Consider the following 13,481-nt stretch of genomic DNA (forward strand, 5'->3'; position numbering starts at 1 on the left):
ACACATTTTTAATGTTTGTTAATGTCTTATTAACTGATGACTGTTTGAGTTTATTTTGAGAAAAGATTATTGTAATAAATCAAGTATACTATACTTATATAATATGGTACATCAAAAAATAACTAATAAATAATAAGTTGTACTATTTTTAAAATGTCATTATAAAAACTTAAAAAATTCCGCTAATTTTCCAAAAGACTTAATTCTATTAAAGCTACTGCCAATTTTAACAATACATTTTTCTTTTCTTTTCTTCTTCTTTTTCTTTTCATTATTGTACGGTGAATTAACTGACTTGCCTTCCGTTTTTCGTTATCTTCTACACCTGCATGAAACCATTTTTATTTGATCACAAAGTTTTTTAATTTTCAAAATATAATTCGATCTTAGTCTTAAAAAATTTTTACTCGAACCACGAAAAAATTAAAGTTTGAAATTTGATAGTATTTTCATACCTGTTGCTACAATGTTTAATGATTCAGGAAACGAATTCGATATTTTTGAAGATGTAGAAGCTACTATAACATTATCAGAATCCACGTCCCGTTTTTCTTCTCCCTCTTTTGTTATCAATTTATTTTTTGGCGTCGAAGAATTCGACATAAATGGCAAATTACGGATAAATTGGCAATTTTCGAGTAAGCTGTCTTCCGTGTCGGAAGAACTTTTTTCATTTAATGTATCCAATTTATGAGAGCTATCAATTTCACTATTGGGCGCAAAATCTGTAAACAAATGAATTTATTTCAAAGTATGTTAACATTATCGAGATAACCAAGATTTTACCATTTTTAATTTGATAACTACTTCGACCATCTTTCGAAGTTGAGTGCAATATGGTATTATTTTTATTGAAATCGTTGCTGCTGACTTCTCGAATGCGATCAAAATTCTGCAAAATTGTAATCATGCGTAAAACGTTTAAAAGAAATATTTAAGGTTTAGTATGGATAAAGTTATTTTAATTATTTACTTGGGACAGGTGTGATCTTCTAACTGTTACAAACGAATCATCGAAACCGATATTTTCTGCGCTAGAAACTTTAAAAATCTAATTTAGATAAATTTTTACAAGTAAATAATATTTTTCTAGCTATATTATAATGATAAAAAATATGATTTGGTAAGAACCTGATATTTCATCACTTGTTTCGACTGATGTGCCGTTATTGTTTTGATTTTCTGTTTCCTTAAACCAGTGAATTTCTATTAAAACTTTATTGACAATTATTATTCTAAAATTTAATAAATAAAAAACTCACGGTTGCCGGTAGTACGGTAACGATACTGTTTCCAATATCATTTTTGCTTTTTGCAGTTTGATTTATTTTTAACGTCTCACGACCTTAAAAATATAAAACAACTTAATGTCGTACATGGAAAATTTTTCACAGGATCATTAAATAGAGTAACCGTTAAAGTTTTTCTTTAAAATACTATCCTTACCAGACAAATTTTTCATCAAATGATTTTGACCGAATCTAATGTACATCCCACGTTTCATTTGGACGTATAAGTCTTCTGCTCTATCTGCTATATGTAGGCTTTTATCTTTGGACTTAAAAAATAAATATTTTAATTAATGGTTTGTGATTAGAAGATCCTCTGTACTCACTGTTTTATCCAAATGGAATCTTTCTTGAGCTACGTACGGAGCCATAACGAGAAATTGACTTTCCTTGTTAGATGTAATGAAATCGAAGTCAGCATACGCTTGTTATTATGAAGAGAATGTTTGTATCGTATAATACCGAATCCAATTCCATATTTAAAGCTATCACGTGCTTACACGATATTCATAATATTAGATATTTTGCCTTGGTTGGTAGTTAGAATTTGTAAAATGTTGCCTATTGTATTAGGACAATTTTTGTAAAATTTCATATTTATAAGCACAAAATTATTTGTACTATAATTATAAAAATCTTTTATTCATAATAATACATTTTTATTTCAAATACAGTCATGCCTGAAGTTGTTATCAGTTAAAAAATTAAAAAGGTTATGAAACTGACAACACATTTTATTTTTCAAGTTGACTCGAAATTTAAAAAAGCAGAATTGCACACTTACAGCAGTACGACATAGGTGAATTGGTGTTAAAATTCGCCTGCAAAAGCCATGAAAATTAATTCTCTGATCGTGCATTACAGAAAAAAATTCTGCAAATGACCAAAGAGGCACAGCTTTGGAATTAACCACAATTAGAGGTGACTTTGGCGAGGATGATAAGAGATCTATCCCAACGGCAGGTCCCAGTAGTGCAGCGAGCGATCAGCATCAGGTGACATTGAAAATCAGCATCGATCAGTCGATTCAATCGATCGAGAACAAATCGACCCAGACGGAATTCATAATGCGACCCTACGAGAGCTACGAACAACTCATTTGCTCGGACGGTGGAGGCTGCGATGCTCGAGGGTGCGAGGTTCGTTGACAATTCACGCGTCTCGAAATTCGTCATTAGCGTTGATTATTTTTGCAGGCCACTTGCGCGATGCCTCCGATGAAGGGTTGCAATTTCATGATGGTCGGTTGGGACAGCTTCCGCACAAAGAGCATGATCCTGCTGCTCGTACTCTTCGTCATCTGGGCCGCTATATTTTTTCCTTTCGTTCTATAATGACTACATTTTTTACCATGTTCAAGCGTTTAACGATTCATTAAAAATATGTCCGTTGTGAAAAAATGGCTTTGTCTCTCTGAATACAGGCTATTGAGATAAAAAATATTATTCCCCGCATCTCGCACAGTTTCAAAAGCTCTCGATCATACCTACGGTATCCTGTGCCAGCATCGCGTTTTGCTTAGCGTATTTTTTTTTCGACTTCCAAACCGGCTTTTATAAACACATTGTGTGTTTTTATGAAAAAGATGTATGCGCAGGAAAATAACATTGAAGCATGTAACACCTAGAATGGACGAGACAAGAATGGGAAATTACGCCTCCACGGGAGGGGGGAATACATTACACATGCCTATATACACGAGACGCAGACTTCGTTCCGACAGAGATCTGTCTTGATTTGAGCTGCTGAGGCTCCTTCCTTCAGTTAATTTCTAGACAGCCGATCGTGTGGATCGCGCCAACGAAATATGAAAATTTTCTGGACCTTCTTCGTTGTGCTTTTGGCGCTGTCGCTGGTTGTCGGTAAGATTTTATGATTTGCTCTTTGACGATTTGCTAGCATTAGATTTTCTAAAGCTGTCCTTGCTCACCAGAAAATTTAACATTGTTTTTGTACGAGATGCTAATTTTCAAGTTTAACTGCCAATTGCTCACATTATGTCGATTTTTTCAACGGAACACTTTGGACTTTGCGCGAGTGTATACTCATATCTCCCGGCGATGTTATGAGTGTAGTACCACCTCAAGGTTTCGAACTGTATTGAAAAATTTAAAAATACTGCGGTAGATGCACTTGAAATGCAATATGTTTTCTTACTTGAAGCGAAAAATGATTCACCGCGTCTACAGCCGTAAAATTAAATACTCGCTTGAATCTCGATCGTGTGAAGTAGTATTAATTATACTCATTCAAAAGCACACTTCTGTCAAGTCGATAACCTTTAACACTCGTATGTATAGAAAATAATATGACATTGCCTTATTTTAGCATAACACATGATGTAAGTCAATGTTGACCTAGTTAAAATTTTTCATACGTACACTCTTCCTACTTGAACAAGAAGACTCGAGTTTAACTTGATATTATGCATGAAATTACCAAGGTTGACTGAAATTATTTCCTCATTTATGCAGATGTCGACGCCGGCTGGAAGTTCTGGAAAAAGAAGAAGGACAACGAGTCGTCCTCAGAAGATCCAAATGTCATTTCGTCCACGACTACTACTACTACGTTAAAACCAAGCGCAGCTACCACTACTACATTAAAACCAGCTGCAGCTACCACAAAGCGTCCAAATGTGAAAGCTGGCGTAGCAGGAGCTGCCGATCCAGGCCTGGCCGTCGGCGTCGGAAGTAGCGGTGAGAATATCCGCAATCAGCCGCGTAAACCCAATCCTGGAACAGACGTGGGACTCGACATCGGCTTGCCGAAAGCACAGAAGCCCGGCGTCGGACCAGCCGGTGGTCAAGGCTACAGGGATTGGGCCGCCGATCTGACCGGAGCCGGCAATAACGGACCAGCTCCGAAATTGCCCAGCAAAGGGCCTGCACTGGCTCCCACTGGAACTAGTCAAGGTTTGAACTATTTTTGGAATATTCCCGAATCCCCTTGAACTTTGCTACAGCTGTCGTGGGCCGAACTTTGCATGACAATGCCGATCGCGAAATAGAGAAATGAGCTCGGGGACACAAAGAACGTAGGGGTATTCACGTCGAAAGATCGATCATGTCTTTCTCTACCCATTGTGAGGTCGAACAAAAGCACGCGTATTCTGTTTGGTCACGTAATCGCGATGAACGCGCATAATGTTCAGAATTCATAAAATATTCTCGTTTCTCGGTAGAAAAAGCTCGAAAATTGTCATCGCGATACTTTGTTTAGGAAACAAGCCTGCCTTAGCTTCCGCAACTTCAACCAGCACAGTGAAATCAACCAGCCCAAGCCCGAGTCTAAAAGTAACAACGGCTCTGCCTTCGAGCGTGTCCACGCAAAAGCCACTGCCGGCTACAACAGCAAGCCCGGCCAAGGGCCCGCAACCAACTGCGTCGTGGGCCAACATCGCTGCAGGTGGTATTGGCAAGTCGACGCCTACTCCCTTGACGAAACCAACTGCTCGTCCCGGCACCGGAGCCGCTGTGGTGGCTGGCGGTGCAGCGATCGCAGCTGGTGGAGCCGTTGCTGCTGCCTCCGGGGCTTTCTCCAGCAATCCGACCTTCAGCAAAGGGAAGACCGTCACCGACGAAGATCTCGAGAAACTCTCCGAGGCTCTCTTCATCAAAGACACAAACAATGCCAATAAGTACATCAAGTTGAACCTTCAGAAGAGTACCTCTGGCAGTAATCCAAAGGATGAAGCGCCATTGCCGTAAGTCATTGCAAACAACGCTACACGTTATTGGTAATAAAATACCAATGGTAATTATGAAATGTTGTTTAGATTACTGGAGGTCAAGCCTGAAGCACTTCAAATTCCAACTATCCAAAAAGTTTTGGCCATCTACGACAACTACAAGCTGGACGTGCGCGAACACGAGCACATCAATCCGGCCCAGCGTCAGGAGGAGAGTCTGCTGATCGACACGTTCCTCAGCACGAACGTCATGTCCTACGCTATGCGCTTCTTGGCCGACAAAAACTTCATTCTCAAGGATTATTACGCGTACAAGGACACCCTCAGGACCATGTGGTTCAATTTGTATTCGCGCGGCGAGGGCAAGATCGGCAGCACCGGATTCGAGCACGTCTTCCTCTCGGAGCTGAAATTAGGCAGCGAGGTCTTGGGCCTGCACAACTGGATTTACTTCAATGCCGAGGAGGTGAAAAAGCGCTTGGATTATCTGGGCTACATCAAGAAGGTCGATCTGGGTGACGTAAGTCTGCACGAAATAACTCCAAAAGTATTTTCATCCAAGCTCGCGACGAGTATAACGAGTATACTATGTTTTCTCTTTGCAGAAAGCCGCGATCGCGAAGGTGCACTTGAAATTCAACGGCGTCGACAAGCCCGTGACAAACATCTTCATCGGCACGTCGCCGGAACTCGAGATGGCCCTGTACACGGTGTGCTTCCTCACGAGACCCGACACCAAGTGTCCCGTATCGCTCGGAGGCACCAAGTTCAACATCGTCACCCACAAGTTCAAGTATCGCGGCAGAGACCTCATCGGTTCGGCTTATCCCGAAATTTAAACGAAACAAAATTAATTGACAGCCTATACATACCGTTATAGAGCGTACGCAGATGTTTTTTTGCGCAACTTTTTATTTCTTCGCGTGTGTATGCGTGTGTGTGTACATATATCAATTTTTAAGTACATCGAGCCATATACGGACAAGTTATTATTTATAGCCATGTAATTCTTTGAAATACCCTGTGATCTAATCGAGATTATATTATACGATAATAAAGATGCTCCATTATTCATGACAACAACAATGCAGTTGCGTATTTTTATTCCGTTGAAAGCTATAGCAATATTTAAAAATACTTGAGAATTACAAGCAGAAAGAGGCAGAAAATTTTTATCCAAGACTGTACGAGTTATGCTAATGAGAGGCGCTTAAAGAAGCGTCACGTGACAAAGAGGCAGATTCTCACTGTGCAGCCCAATACATTCATCCAATTATCATTCTACGCGCACAACAGAGTCAATTGCGTTGCTTCGGTAAGAGGCGCAATCGTGTCGTACAAAAAATTCGCGAGAGCACACGGGGGAGTCGTTGACACATTCCACGAAGCAAAAGTCGCCGTAATTATCATTGTTCACGGCAACTCACGATCATTTCTGCCTGCAAGTGAATTCATCGGCCTCTGTCTCTCTCTTTCGCTCTTTTCTCCATCTCTCTTTCTTTCTCGTTCGCGATGCACTCGGGCAGGCGGCGAGCGGTAAACAGAGATAAGGCCTCGCGCGAGAAGATATCGAGTTTTTTTCGGCCTCGCCGACTCAGTGCAGTCGAGAGTCGCAGTGCAAGCTGGGCGAAATGTATCGAAACTTGAAAGTCGCGACGAGCAGTTGCTCCGATGGTCTGATCCTGTGGACGAGGGAGCTGCGGAGGCTCTATCGCAGTGCCGCTGCGGGAGTTTACGGCCACAGGGAGCGACAGCCACGTGATTATCAAGGCAGGTACTCGAATCGAAGATGCGTTACCGAGCTCGGGGCGAATAAACGATGCGGCGATTTGTTTTCAGTCGACAAAGCCGATCTGGAGCTGCGTGCGAAGAACAGCAACTTTTACCGACTCGTCAGCGCTTATCGAGAATTCGGCCACAAGCAGGCCGATATAGATCCGATACGGCCAACCAGACCCGTCCCTCTAGCCGAGCTCAACGCCTCGAGATACGGATTGAAGGAGAGCGACCGCGTCCCGTTGCGAGGTTTACTGGCCGGCGAAAATGACGAGTCGAGCAGCCTCGCCGGAGCCTTGGACGTGTTGGGCCGCCTCTACTGCGGCACCATGTCGGCCGAGTTCAGCCATCTCGAGGTAAGCGTCCACAACTAGATCGACTGCAACTCGCAATATCTAAATTGACGATTACCACCGCAAATCGACGATCGATGCAAGTAGACGGAGGAGGAGCGCGAGTGGTTTGCTCGGAATTACGAAGCCATCCATCGGGAGCCGCTCGACGACGAGACCAAACGCGCCATAGCCCGAGAGATGCTCAAGAGCCAGGCGTTCGATCGCTTCCTCGCCGTGAAATTCGTCAGCGTCAAGCGCTACGGTGGCGAGGGCGCCGAGAGCATGATGGCCTTCTTCCACGAGCTCTTCGAGCTTTCGACCAGGAGCTCGCTCCGAGAGCTGGTCCTCTGCATGGCCCACCGTGGCCGGCTCAACTTCCTCACGGGCATGATGAACTTCCCGCCGGAGAAGCTGTTTCGCAAGCTGCGGGGCTTGGCCGAGTTTCCCGAGGACGCCAAAGCGACCGGCGACGTTATCAGCCACTTTGTCGCCCACACCGAACTCCAGTGCAACGGCGAGGATAAGCTGAGCGTCGGTATGCTCTACAATCCGTCGCACTTGGAGGCCGTCAATCCGGTCGCCATGGGCCGAACTCGCGGACTCCAGCAGGTCCACCGAGACGGCGATTACGCGGACGCCGAAGCCTCCAGGTGGGCCGACAAGGTCCTCAACGTGCAGATTCACGGCGACGCGGCTTACGCGGGTCAAGGAGTCAATCAAGAGTGTCTGGCGCTGTCGGGCGCGCCCCACTACGAGATCGGCGGCTCCATACACATGGTTCTGAACAATCAACTGGGCTTCACCACACCGGCCTCGAGGGGAAGATCGTCGAGGTACTGCACCGATCTAGCAAAGTTTATCGCGGCACCGGTCATACACGTCAACGGAGACGATCCAGAGGTAAAGTATTTTCTGCCTGTACGCGGGCCGCGTTCAATTCCCCGGATTGTAATTTGTGTCGTTCGAGCAGATGGTCGTCAGAGCCACGAGGATCGCCTTCGATTATCAGAGGAAATTCCGAAAAGACGTCTTCGTCGATCTAAATTGCTTCCGACGCTGGGGACACAACGAGCTCGACGATCCAACTTTTACCAATCCGCTCATCTACAATATCATAAATAATAGACCGTGAGATAAGTTCTGATTTTTAGCGAGTTCTATGGAATATAGTCGGTAATATTTTTTTAGATCGATACCGGATCGCTACGTGGAACGACTTATCGAGAACAAAGTTTTGAGCCACGAGGATGCCGCCGAAATAGTGAACAAACACACGTCGAAGCTGAACAAGTGTCTAAAACGCGTCGACGATTATGAGCCAAAAGCCACTTACTTTACGGGACGATGGTCGATGCTGAAACAAGCCGACGCAGCCGTGACTACTTGGGACACGGGCTTCGATCTCGATCTCTTGAGGTACATCGGCAAGAAGAGCGTCGAGTATCCCGCAACATTCAGAGTTCACCCGACGTTGAAAAAGAGCCACGTCGAAGCGAGGCTGAAGAAAGTCGACGAGGGCACGAGGCTGGATTGGTCGACGGCCGAGGCCATGGCCTTCGGCAGTCTGCTGCATCAGGGCTACAACGTGAGGATCAGCGGCCAAGACGTCGGCCGCGGCACCTTCTCGCAGAGACACGCCATGCTGGTCGATCAGTCCTCGGGCGAGATGCACGTGCCTCTCAACGCCATGCACAGCGATCAGATGGGCAAGATCGAGCTGGCCAACAGCATCCTGTCCGAGGAGGCCGTGTTGGCTTACGAGTACGGCATGAGCGTGACCCTGCCCAACGCACTGATCATTTGGGAGGCGCAGTTCGGCGACTTCTTCAACGGGGCTCAGTCGATCATCGACACCTTCGTCAGCAGCGGCGAGACCAAGTGGATGACGAGCACTGGCTTGACCGTTCTCTTGCCTCACGGCTACGACGGAGCTGGTCCGGAGCACAGCTCTTGTAAACTCGAACGATTTTTGCAATTAACCGACAGCCGAGAGGACAAACCCGATGGCGACGACATAAATATGCACATAGTCAATCCTTCCACTCCGGCTCAGTATTTTCATTTGTTGAGGCGACAGGTAAAAGGACACGCAATAAACAATTTCAAACATTTCATTTATCATTTGTTTATTTTATTATTTTCTTCCAACGACGCGTGAAAAGATGGTGAGAAACTTCAGGAAGCCGCTGATAGTAATCGCACCAAAGACACTGCTTCGACATGCATCGGCGACTTCGTCTCTCAGTGACTTAGTTACTGGCACAACATTTAAATCAGTCATCGGTTTGTTTTTATAAATGAGGCTCGAGCAACAAACTTAATCATACACTAATATATAATCAATTAATTAGGTGACGACAAAGTAACCGACAAAAATGTTACGAAAATCATATTTACAAGCGGCAAGCACTATTACGCGCTCGACAAGCACCGGAACGATTGCAACTTGCAAGATGCAGCCATCGTCAGAGTAGAGAGCCTCTGTCCGTTTCCAGTACTTGAGCTAAATGAACAGCTTCAAAAGTACAAAAAAGCTCAAAGTTTGTATCAATTATACATTAAAATAAAATGTCTCAAAGCAGTTCTTAAAAATACATTATTTATAGCCTACGTTTGGAGTCAAGAGGAACCACGAAATATGGGAGCTTGGAGTTTTATAAAGCCACGATTCGAAAATCTATGCGGTCGGAAGGTACGTAAATACGCTAGATTTACAAGTACTTACGATTATCAAATAATAATTCAACGCCTTTTAGTTACGTTATTCTGGTCGAGAGCCTCTAGCAACGTCAGCTGTTGGTATTGGAAAATTGCACCAAAGTCAGAGTGAAGATGTCGTCGTGCGACCATTTGCAATGAAATGAAACCGAAGATTAGAGAAAAAATTGTGATTTGCTCGAATTGAAGAAAATCAATTTTCGTTTTAATCAGTACAAATAAAAGACTTTATGTAATGAAAAATAATTAGTGCGAGGATTACGACAATTTATAAGATTGAAAAGATATTGAACCCAGGATAAAATGAACGTTTTTAAACATTCTTTTGAAGTACTCTAAAAAATATTTTTCTCAAAATTAAAACAAGTTAAAAATAGCTGTTAAGGTAGAAATAAAATAAGTAAAAGTCTTAAAAAATACGCATAATAATTTTCATTTGTAACCGAATTTTAGTAACCCCTCGAAACTATTATGGATCAATCATTAGATAGGATTTTTGCGCTATATACGATTAAAACTTTTTTTTTTCTAAAAAAATATAATTTACAGTTATTCGTCAAAAAATGTTCAAAAATAAAAATTTAATTTATTTCAATAGCTACGACGTTATGAAAAAAGCTTAACTTGTACTTGCTTTTTCATTTTCAACACTTTGATCTTCTTTTTTCGTACTATTGGCTATACTTTCCAATCGTTTATACTCTTTCTCTATAAGTTCGTCTAATTCATCCTGAGAAATCCATTTTTAAATGTATCAGTGAAATTTATTTAGAAACACTTTTTAGAGTTATAAAATAAACGTTTACCTCCCATCCTAATTGTCTTATCAAATAACGACATCCTTCGTCACATTCGCCTATAAATGCAACATCTCTGTTACTTGAATCTTCAAAATCAAATCCGTTATTCGACCCCATTATTTTCGCAATTCTATGTATTTCACCGACTTTTTCTTGATTAATCAGTAATCTTGGGCACGTCGTTGGAACACTGTAAAATCATATTCAATTTTGTAAATGTGTGTTATAAATTAAATAAGCTTTTCAACTTGATTAACTCATACTGATTTATCAATGAAGCAAAAGGTTGAACAACTAAACTAGACCCTAAGACAATCAAAAGATCAGCTTTTTTAAAATCATTTTCAACCATTCGATGAAAACGATCAGGCAAATTCTCTCCAAAGAAAACTATATCTGGTTTTACAACCCCACCAGAACAATTTTCACATTTTGGTACTGTAGTTTTTTTAATTTGCTCTGAAAAAAATTAGAAATCAATATTGTGAATTATTTAATGAATATTAAATAAATCTAGTATTATTTTTTCAATAGCTTTCTTTTTTCTATTTAAAAATGAGAATTACCTTTCAACCAATCGAAATCATAAAATGCATTACATTCTAAACACTTGCTAGAATTAAAAGTTCCATGTGCTTCTACTAATTTTTCATCGGGTATTCCAGCCAATCTTTCAAGATTATCTATATTTTGCGTATAATGTCTCAGTAGTAATCCTTTCTCATGTAAAAAACGGATAAAGAAATGTGAAACTGTTGGCTTATATCCTTCTGGCATTAATTCTTTGGCAAGAGTGTAAAAAGGTTCTGGAGCAATTTTAAAAAAATTGATGTCAAAAATACACTGAGGATTTGGTAATTTAAATTTAGCTAAATTGTGGTAAATCCCAGTTTTAGGTGATCGAAAATCGGGGATCCCGGCGGCTAAAAAAAATAACACAATCACCTTCATGTACTTAGATTCAAAGTTACAAAACACTTACACGTCGATATTCCAGCACCAGACATTGTTATAATATTTTTAACATTATTTTTCAATATATGTTCAACTAAAGCATCGACAGAAGCTTCACGAAGAACTTTTATTTTGTTTTCATTGCTAAGGGTAGTGAGCTTTTCTCGAAAGTATTTAGTCAATTCGTCTAGCCTTGATTCGCCTCTTTTTTCGTCACTACTTGCATCATTTTTGTCAGATTTCGATTTTTCAATAGAACCTACGTATTATATTGTGATTGAAATTAGTTTTGCTTTATTTAAGAACATAAAAGAAATTTAAATGAGAGTACCTGCAGCGGGTTTTAAGTTTTGCTCTTCCTTATCCATTATTGTACAATGAAGAAAGAAATGATGCCTTAGTAAAATTTACAATTAAGACTTAACATTCATCGATTACAACTGCGCACAAGCTAGGAAAACATCAAGTAAATTCTTGTTGATTAAATTACCATAATAATCAACAAACTGAATGTGCTTACACAAATGTAAGTTGTGCGAGCAGAAACGACTATAGTAGCATATTCGTAGTATATATAGAGCTTCTGCATATATCACGCCACATTGCCACATAATCAATAGACTTTTTCTGAGTGAAAGCCATGTTGCCAAATCAATGCTTTCTTGGACCAAGGCGCGCATTTATAAACTAATTGCATTGGATAGCAATAAGAAGCTCGTTCAGTGCGTGCAGGATTTAGCAAGTTTTGAACATTGAATTTGCATCTTACTAATACGAATTTTCTAGCAGTCCATTGCTTTGCTTCGATAAACAACGCTTTGACTCTCCCGGTCGTAGGAAAGTCTGCAAGAAAAAACATGCCAAAATTATGATTTTTTGTGTATATTTGTGAAAGAAAGCTTGAAACCATCAGAAAAATTATGTTTTTTAGTTTCATTCGTGAAATAAATAATTTTCAGTAGAAAATAGTTCAAAGATTGAATAAAGAACTTTATACTTCTCTGTAAATCAAGCCTCATTTTCGAAAGTTGCTTAATTTTTCCAATTAATTGTATCAATTTTTTAATAAAAAATTGCAACTTTTTTATTTGAAATGGAAACATAATTGATTTTGAAATAACATGAACATTGTTCATAAAATATAACTATAATATGCTGGATTTTTTTGTTGTTTTTTTTTTAATATTTGTATATGTGTGATTATAATACAAGAACAAAGCGAAAAATTGAAAACAAGTTAGAAAATTGATTTTATGTACGAGCTATCTGTTAGTAATTTTATGAATTCAAATGTGTTTATTACAATTCTAATGTATATAACTTTTTATAAATATTTTTTTATTTATTTTCAAACCTAAATAAAATTTTTAGTTTTATGAATAAAATACTTTTATATATTTTACCAAAATATTAAAGTTATAGCAAAACTTTTAGTTTATTTCAATAATTTTTCGACCCTCAAACATCAAATATTTAGAATTGTTATGAATTTATATGATACTGTTACGCACAGATAGCTATCCCGCGTGAAAAAAGGAGCAAATTTATGAGAAAAAAGTGTGTCAATAAGTGTGGCTTACTATAAGCCTGAGTCACACTTTTCCCTCATTTTTTTAAATTCTATGTTTTTTTCATTCGAGTATAACAGAAAGTGCGCTAGATCAAAAACTAAAGTGATTCGACTGACTTTTCAAGGTCAAGGAAGTTTTTCGACTTTTCAAAAAAGATGTGGGAAAAGTGTGGCTCAGGCTCATAAGCCACCCTTATGCCACACTTATGCCCTACTTTTTCCATACTTTTGCCCCTTTTTTCTATTCTATCGGGATACTAGCTGCATACGGGACGGACACGTGTTGAATATGGAAGGGGTATTTAAAATCGTTGACTTTTAAATAGAAACGCGTTGTTCAATCTCGAA

At 40.2% G+C, this 13,481-nt stretch overlaps 4 protein-coding genes across 6 annotated transcripts; 2 read left to right on the forward strand and 2 right to left on the reverse strand.

Annotated features, from left to right (window-relative positions):
* Positions 1-31: 31 nt before the first annotated feature.
* Positions 32-1,743, reverse strand: LOC106648016. 2 transcript variants are annotated; one of them, XM_014364639.2, is made up of 8 exons: positions 1,616-1,743; positions 1,447-1,558; positions 1,263-1,345; positions 1,132-1,182; positions 974-1,051; positions 787-892; positions 456-725; positions 32-325 (listed from the first exon to the last, which is right to left on the reverse strand). In XM_014364639.2, the coding sequence occupies exons 1-8, from the start codon at positions 1,658-1,660 to the stop codon at positions 183-185; spliced, it is 888 nt and encodes a 295-aa protein (XP_014220125.1). In that variant the 5' UTR covers positions 1,661-1,743; the 3' UTR covers positions 32-182. The 2 variants fall into 2 exon arrangements, with proteins under 2 accessions (XP_014220125.1, XP_014220126.1); XM_014364640.2 differs by having other exon boundaries at positions 36-325; positions 974-1,041; positions 1,132-1,189.
* Positions 1,744-1,992: 249 nt separating this feature from the next.
* On the forward strand, positions 1,993-6,066 carry LOC106648014 (poly(U)-specific endoribonuclease homolog). Its single transcript, XM_014364637.2, has 7 exons — positions 1,993-2,088; positions 2,154-2,428; positions 2,486-3,151; positions 3,764-4,204; positions 4,512-4,995; positions 5,068-5,500; positions 5,586-6,066. Exons 3-7 carry the CDS (start codon positions 3,097-3,099, stop codon positions 5,817-5,819), a joined length of 1,647 nt encoding a protein of 548 aa, XP_014220123.1. The 5' UTR covers positions 1,993-2,088; positions 2,154-2,428; positions 2,486-3,096; the 3' UTR covers positions 5,820-6,066.
* Positions 6,067-6,239: 173 nt separating this feature from the next.
* Positions 6,240-10,395, forward strand: LOC106660311 (probable 2-oxoglutarate dehydrogenase E1 component DHKTD1 homolog, mitochondrial). The gene is made up of 9 exons (XM_023461951.1): positions 6,240-6,750; positions 6,820-7,112; positions 7,197-7,991; positions 8,062-8,219; positions 8,280-9,168; positions 9,254-9,374; positions 9,443-9,631; positions 9,698-9,783; positions 9,848-10,395. The coding sequence occupies exons 1-9, from the start codon at positions 6,612-6,614 to the stop codon at positions 9,953-9,955; spliced, it is 2,778 nt and encodes a 925-aa protein (XP_023317719.1). The 5' UTR covers positions 6,240-6,611; the 3' UTR covers positions 9,956-10,395.
* Positions 9,201-12,136, reverse strand: LOC106660361 (NAD-dependent protein deacetylase sirtuin-2). 2 transcript variants are annotated; one of them, XM_023461950.1, is made up of 8 exons: positions 11,895-12,136; positions 11,592-11,822; positions 11,176-11,532; positions 10,873-11,068; positions 10,616-10,799; positions 10,444-10,539; positions 9,817-9,884; positions 9,201-9,347 (listed from the first exon to the last, which is right to left on the reverse strand). In XM_023461950.1, exons 1-7 carry the CDS (start codon positions 11,929-11,931, stop codon positions 9,834-9,836), a joined length of 1,152 nt encoding a protein of 383 aa, XP_023317718.1. In that variant the 5' UTR covers positions 11,932-12,136; the 3' UTR covers positions 9,201-9,347; positions 9,817-9,833. The 2 variants fall into 2 exon arrangements, with proteins under 2 accessions (XP_023317718.1, XP_014238783.2); XM_014383297.2 differs by lacking the exon at positions 9,201-9,347 and adding an exon at positions 9,514-9,606.
* Positions 12,137-13,481: the final 1,345 nt, after the last annotated feature.

Source organism: Trichogramma pretiosum, unplaced genomic scaffold (assembly GCF_000599845.2).
Source record: "Trichogramma pretiosum strain Unisexual culture from Peru unplaced genomic scaffold, Tpre_2.0 scaffold27, whole genome shotgun sequence".
Taxonomy (NCBI): domain Eukaryota; kingdom Metazoa; phylum Arthropoda; class Insecta; order Hymenoptera; family Trichogrammatidae; genus Trichogramma; species Trichogramma pretiosum.

Bases quoted from the DNA above. Each gene is read 5' to 3' on its own strand.
- LOC106648014 (XM_014364637.2), top strand. From the start codon at position 3,097: ATGAAAATTTTCTGGACCTTCTTCGTTGTGCTTTTGGCGCTGTCGCTG. The intron at 3,152-3,763 runs GTAAGATTTTAT...TCATTTATGCAG, and splicing joins GGCGCTGTCGCTGGTTGTCG to ATGTCGACGCCGGCTGGAAG. The intron at 5,501-5,585 runs GTAAGTCTGCAC...TTCTCTTTGCAG, and splicing joins AGAAGGTCGATCTGGGTGAC to AAAGCCGCGATCGCGAAGGT.
- LOC106660361 (XM_023461950.1), bottom strand. From the start codon at position 11,931: ATGGATAAGGAAGAGCAAAACTTAAAACCCGCTGCAG. The intron at 10,800-10,872 runs GTATGAGTTAAT...ATGATTTTACAG, and splicing joins TTTGCTTCATTGATAAATCA to TGTTCCAACGACGTGCCCAA. The intron at 10,540-10,615 runs GTAAACGTTTAT...TGGATTTCTCAG, and splicing joins TAAGACAATTAGGATGGGAG to GATGAATTAGACGAACTTAT.
- LOC106660311 (XM_023461951.1), top strand. From the start codon at position 6,612: ATGTATCGAAACTTGAAAGTCGCGACGAGCAGTTGCTCCGATGGTCTG. The intron at 9,375-9,442 runs GTTTGTTTTTAT...TCAATTAATTAG, and splicing joins AACATTTAAATCAGTCATCG to GTGACGACAAAGTAACCGAC. The intron at 9,784-9,847 runs GTACGTAAATAC...AACGCCTTTTAG, and splicing joins AAAATCTATGCGGTCGGAAG to TTACGTTATTCTGGTCGAGA.
- LOC106648016 (XM_014364639.2), bottom strand. From the start codon at position 1,660: ATGGCTCCGTACGTAGCTCAAGAAAGATTCCATTTGGATAAAACA. The intron at 1,346-1,446 runs GTAAGGATAGTA...TATATTTTTAAG, and splicing joins TTTGATGAAAAATTTGTCTG to GTCGTGAGACGTTAAAAATA. The intron at 1,052-1,131 runs GTTCTTACCAAA...TATCTAAATTAG, and splicing joins AACAAGTGATGAAATATCAG to ATTTTTAAAGTTTCTAGCGC.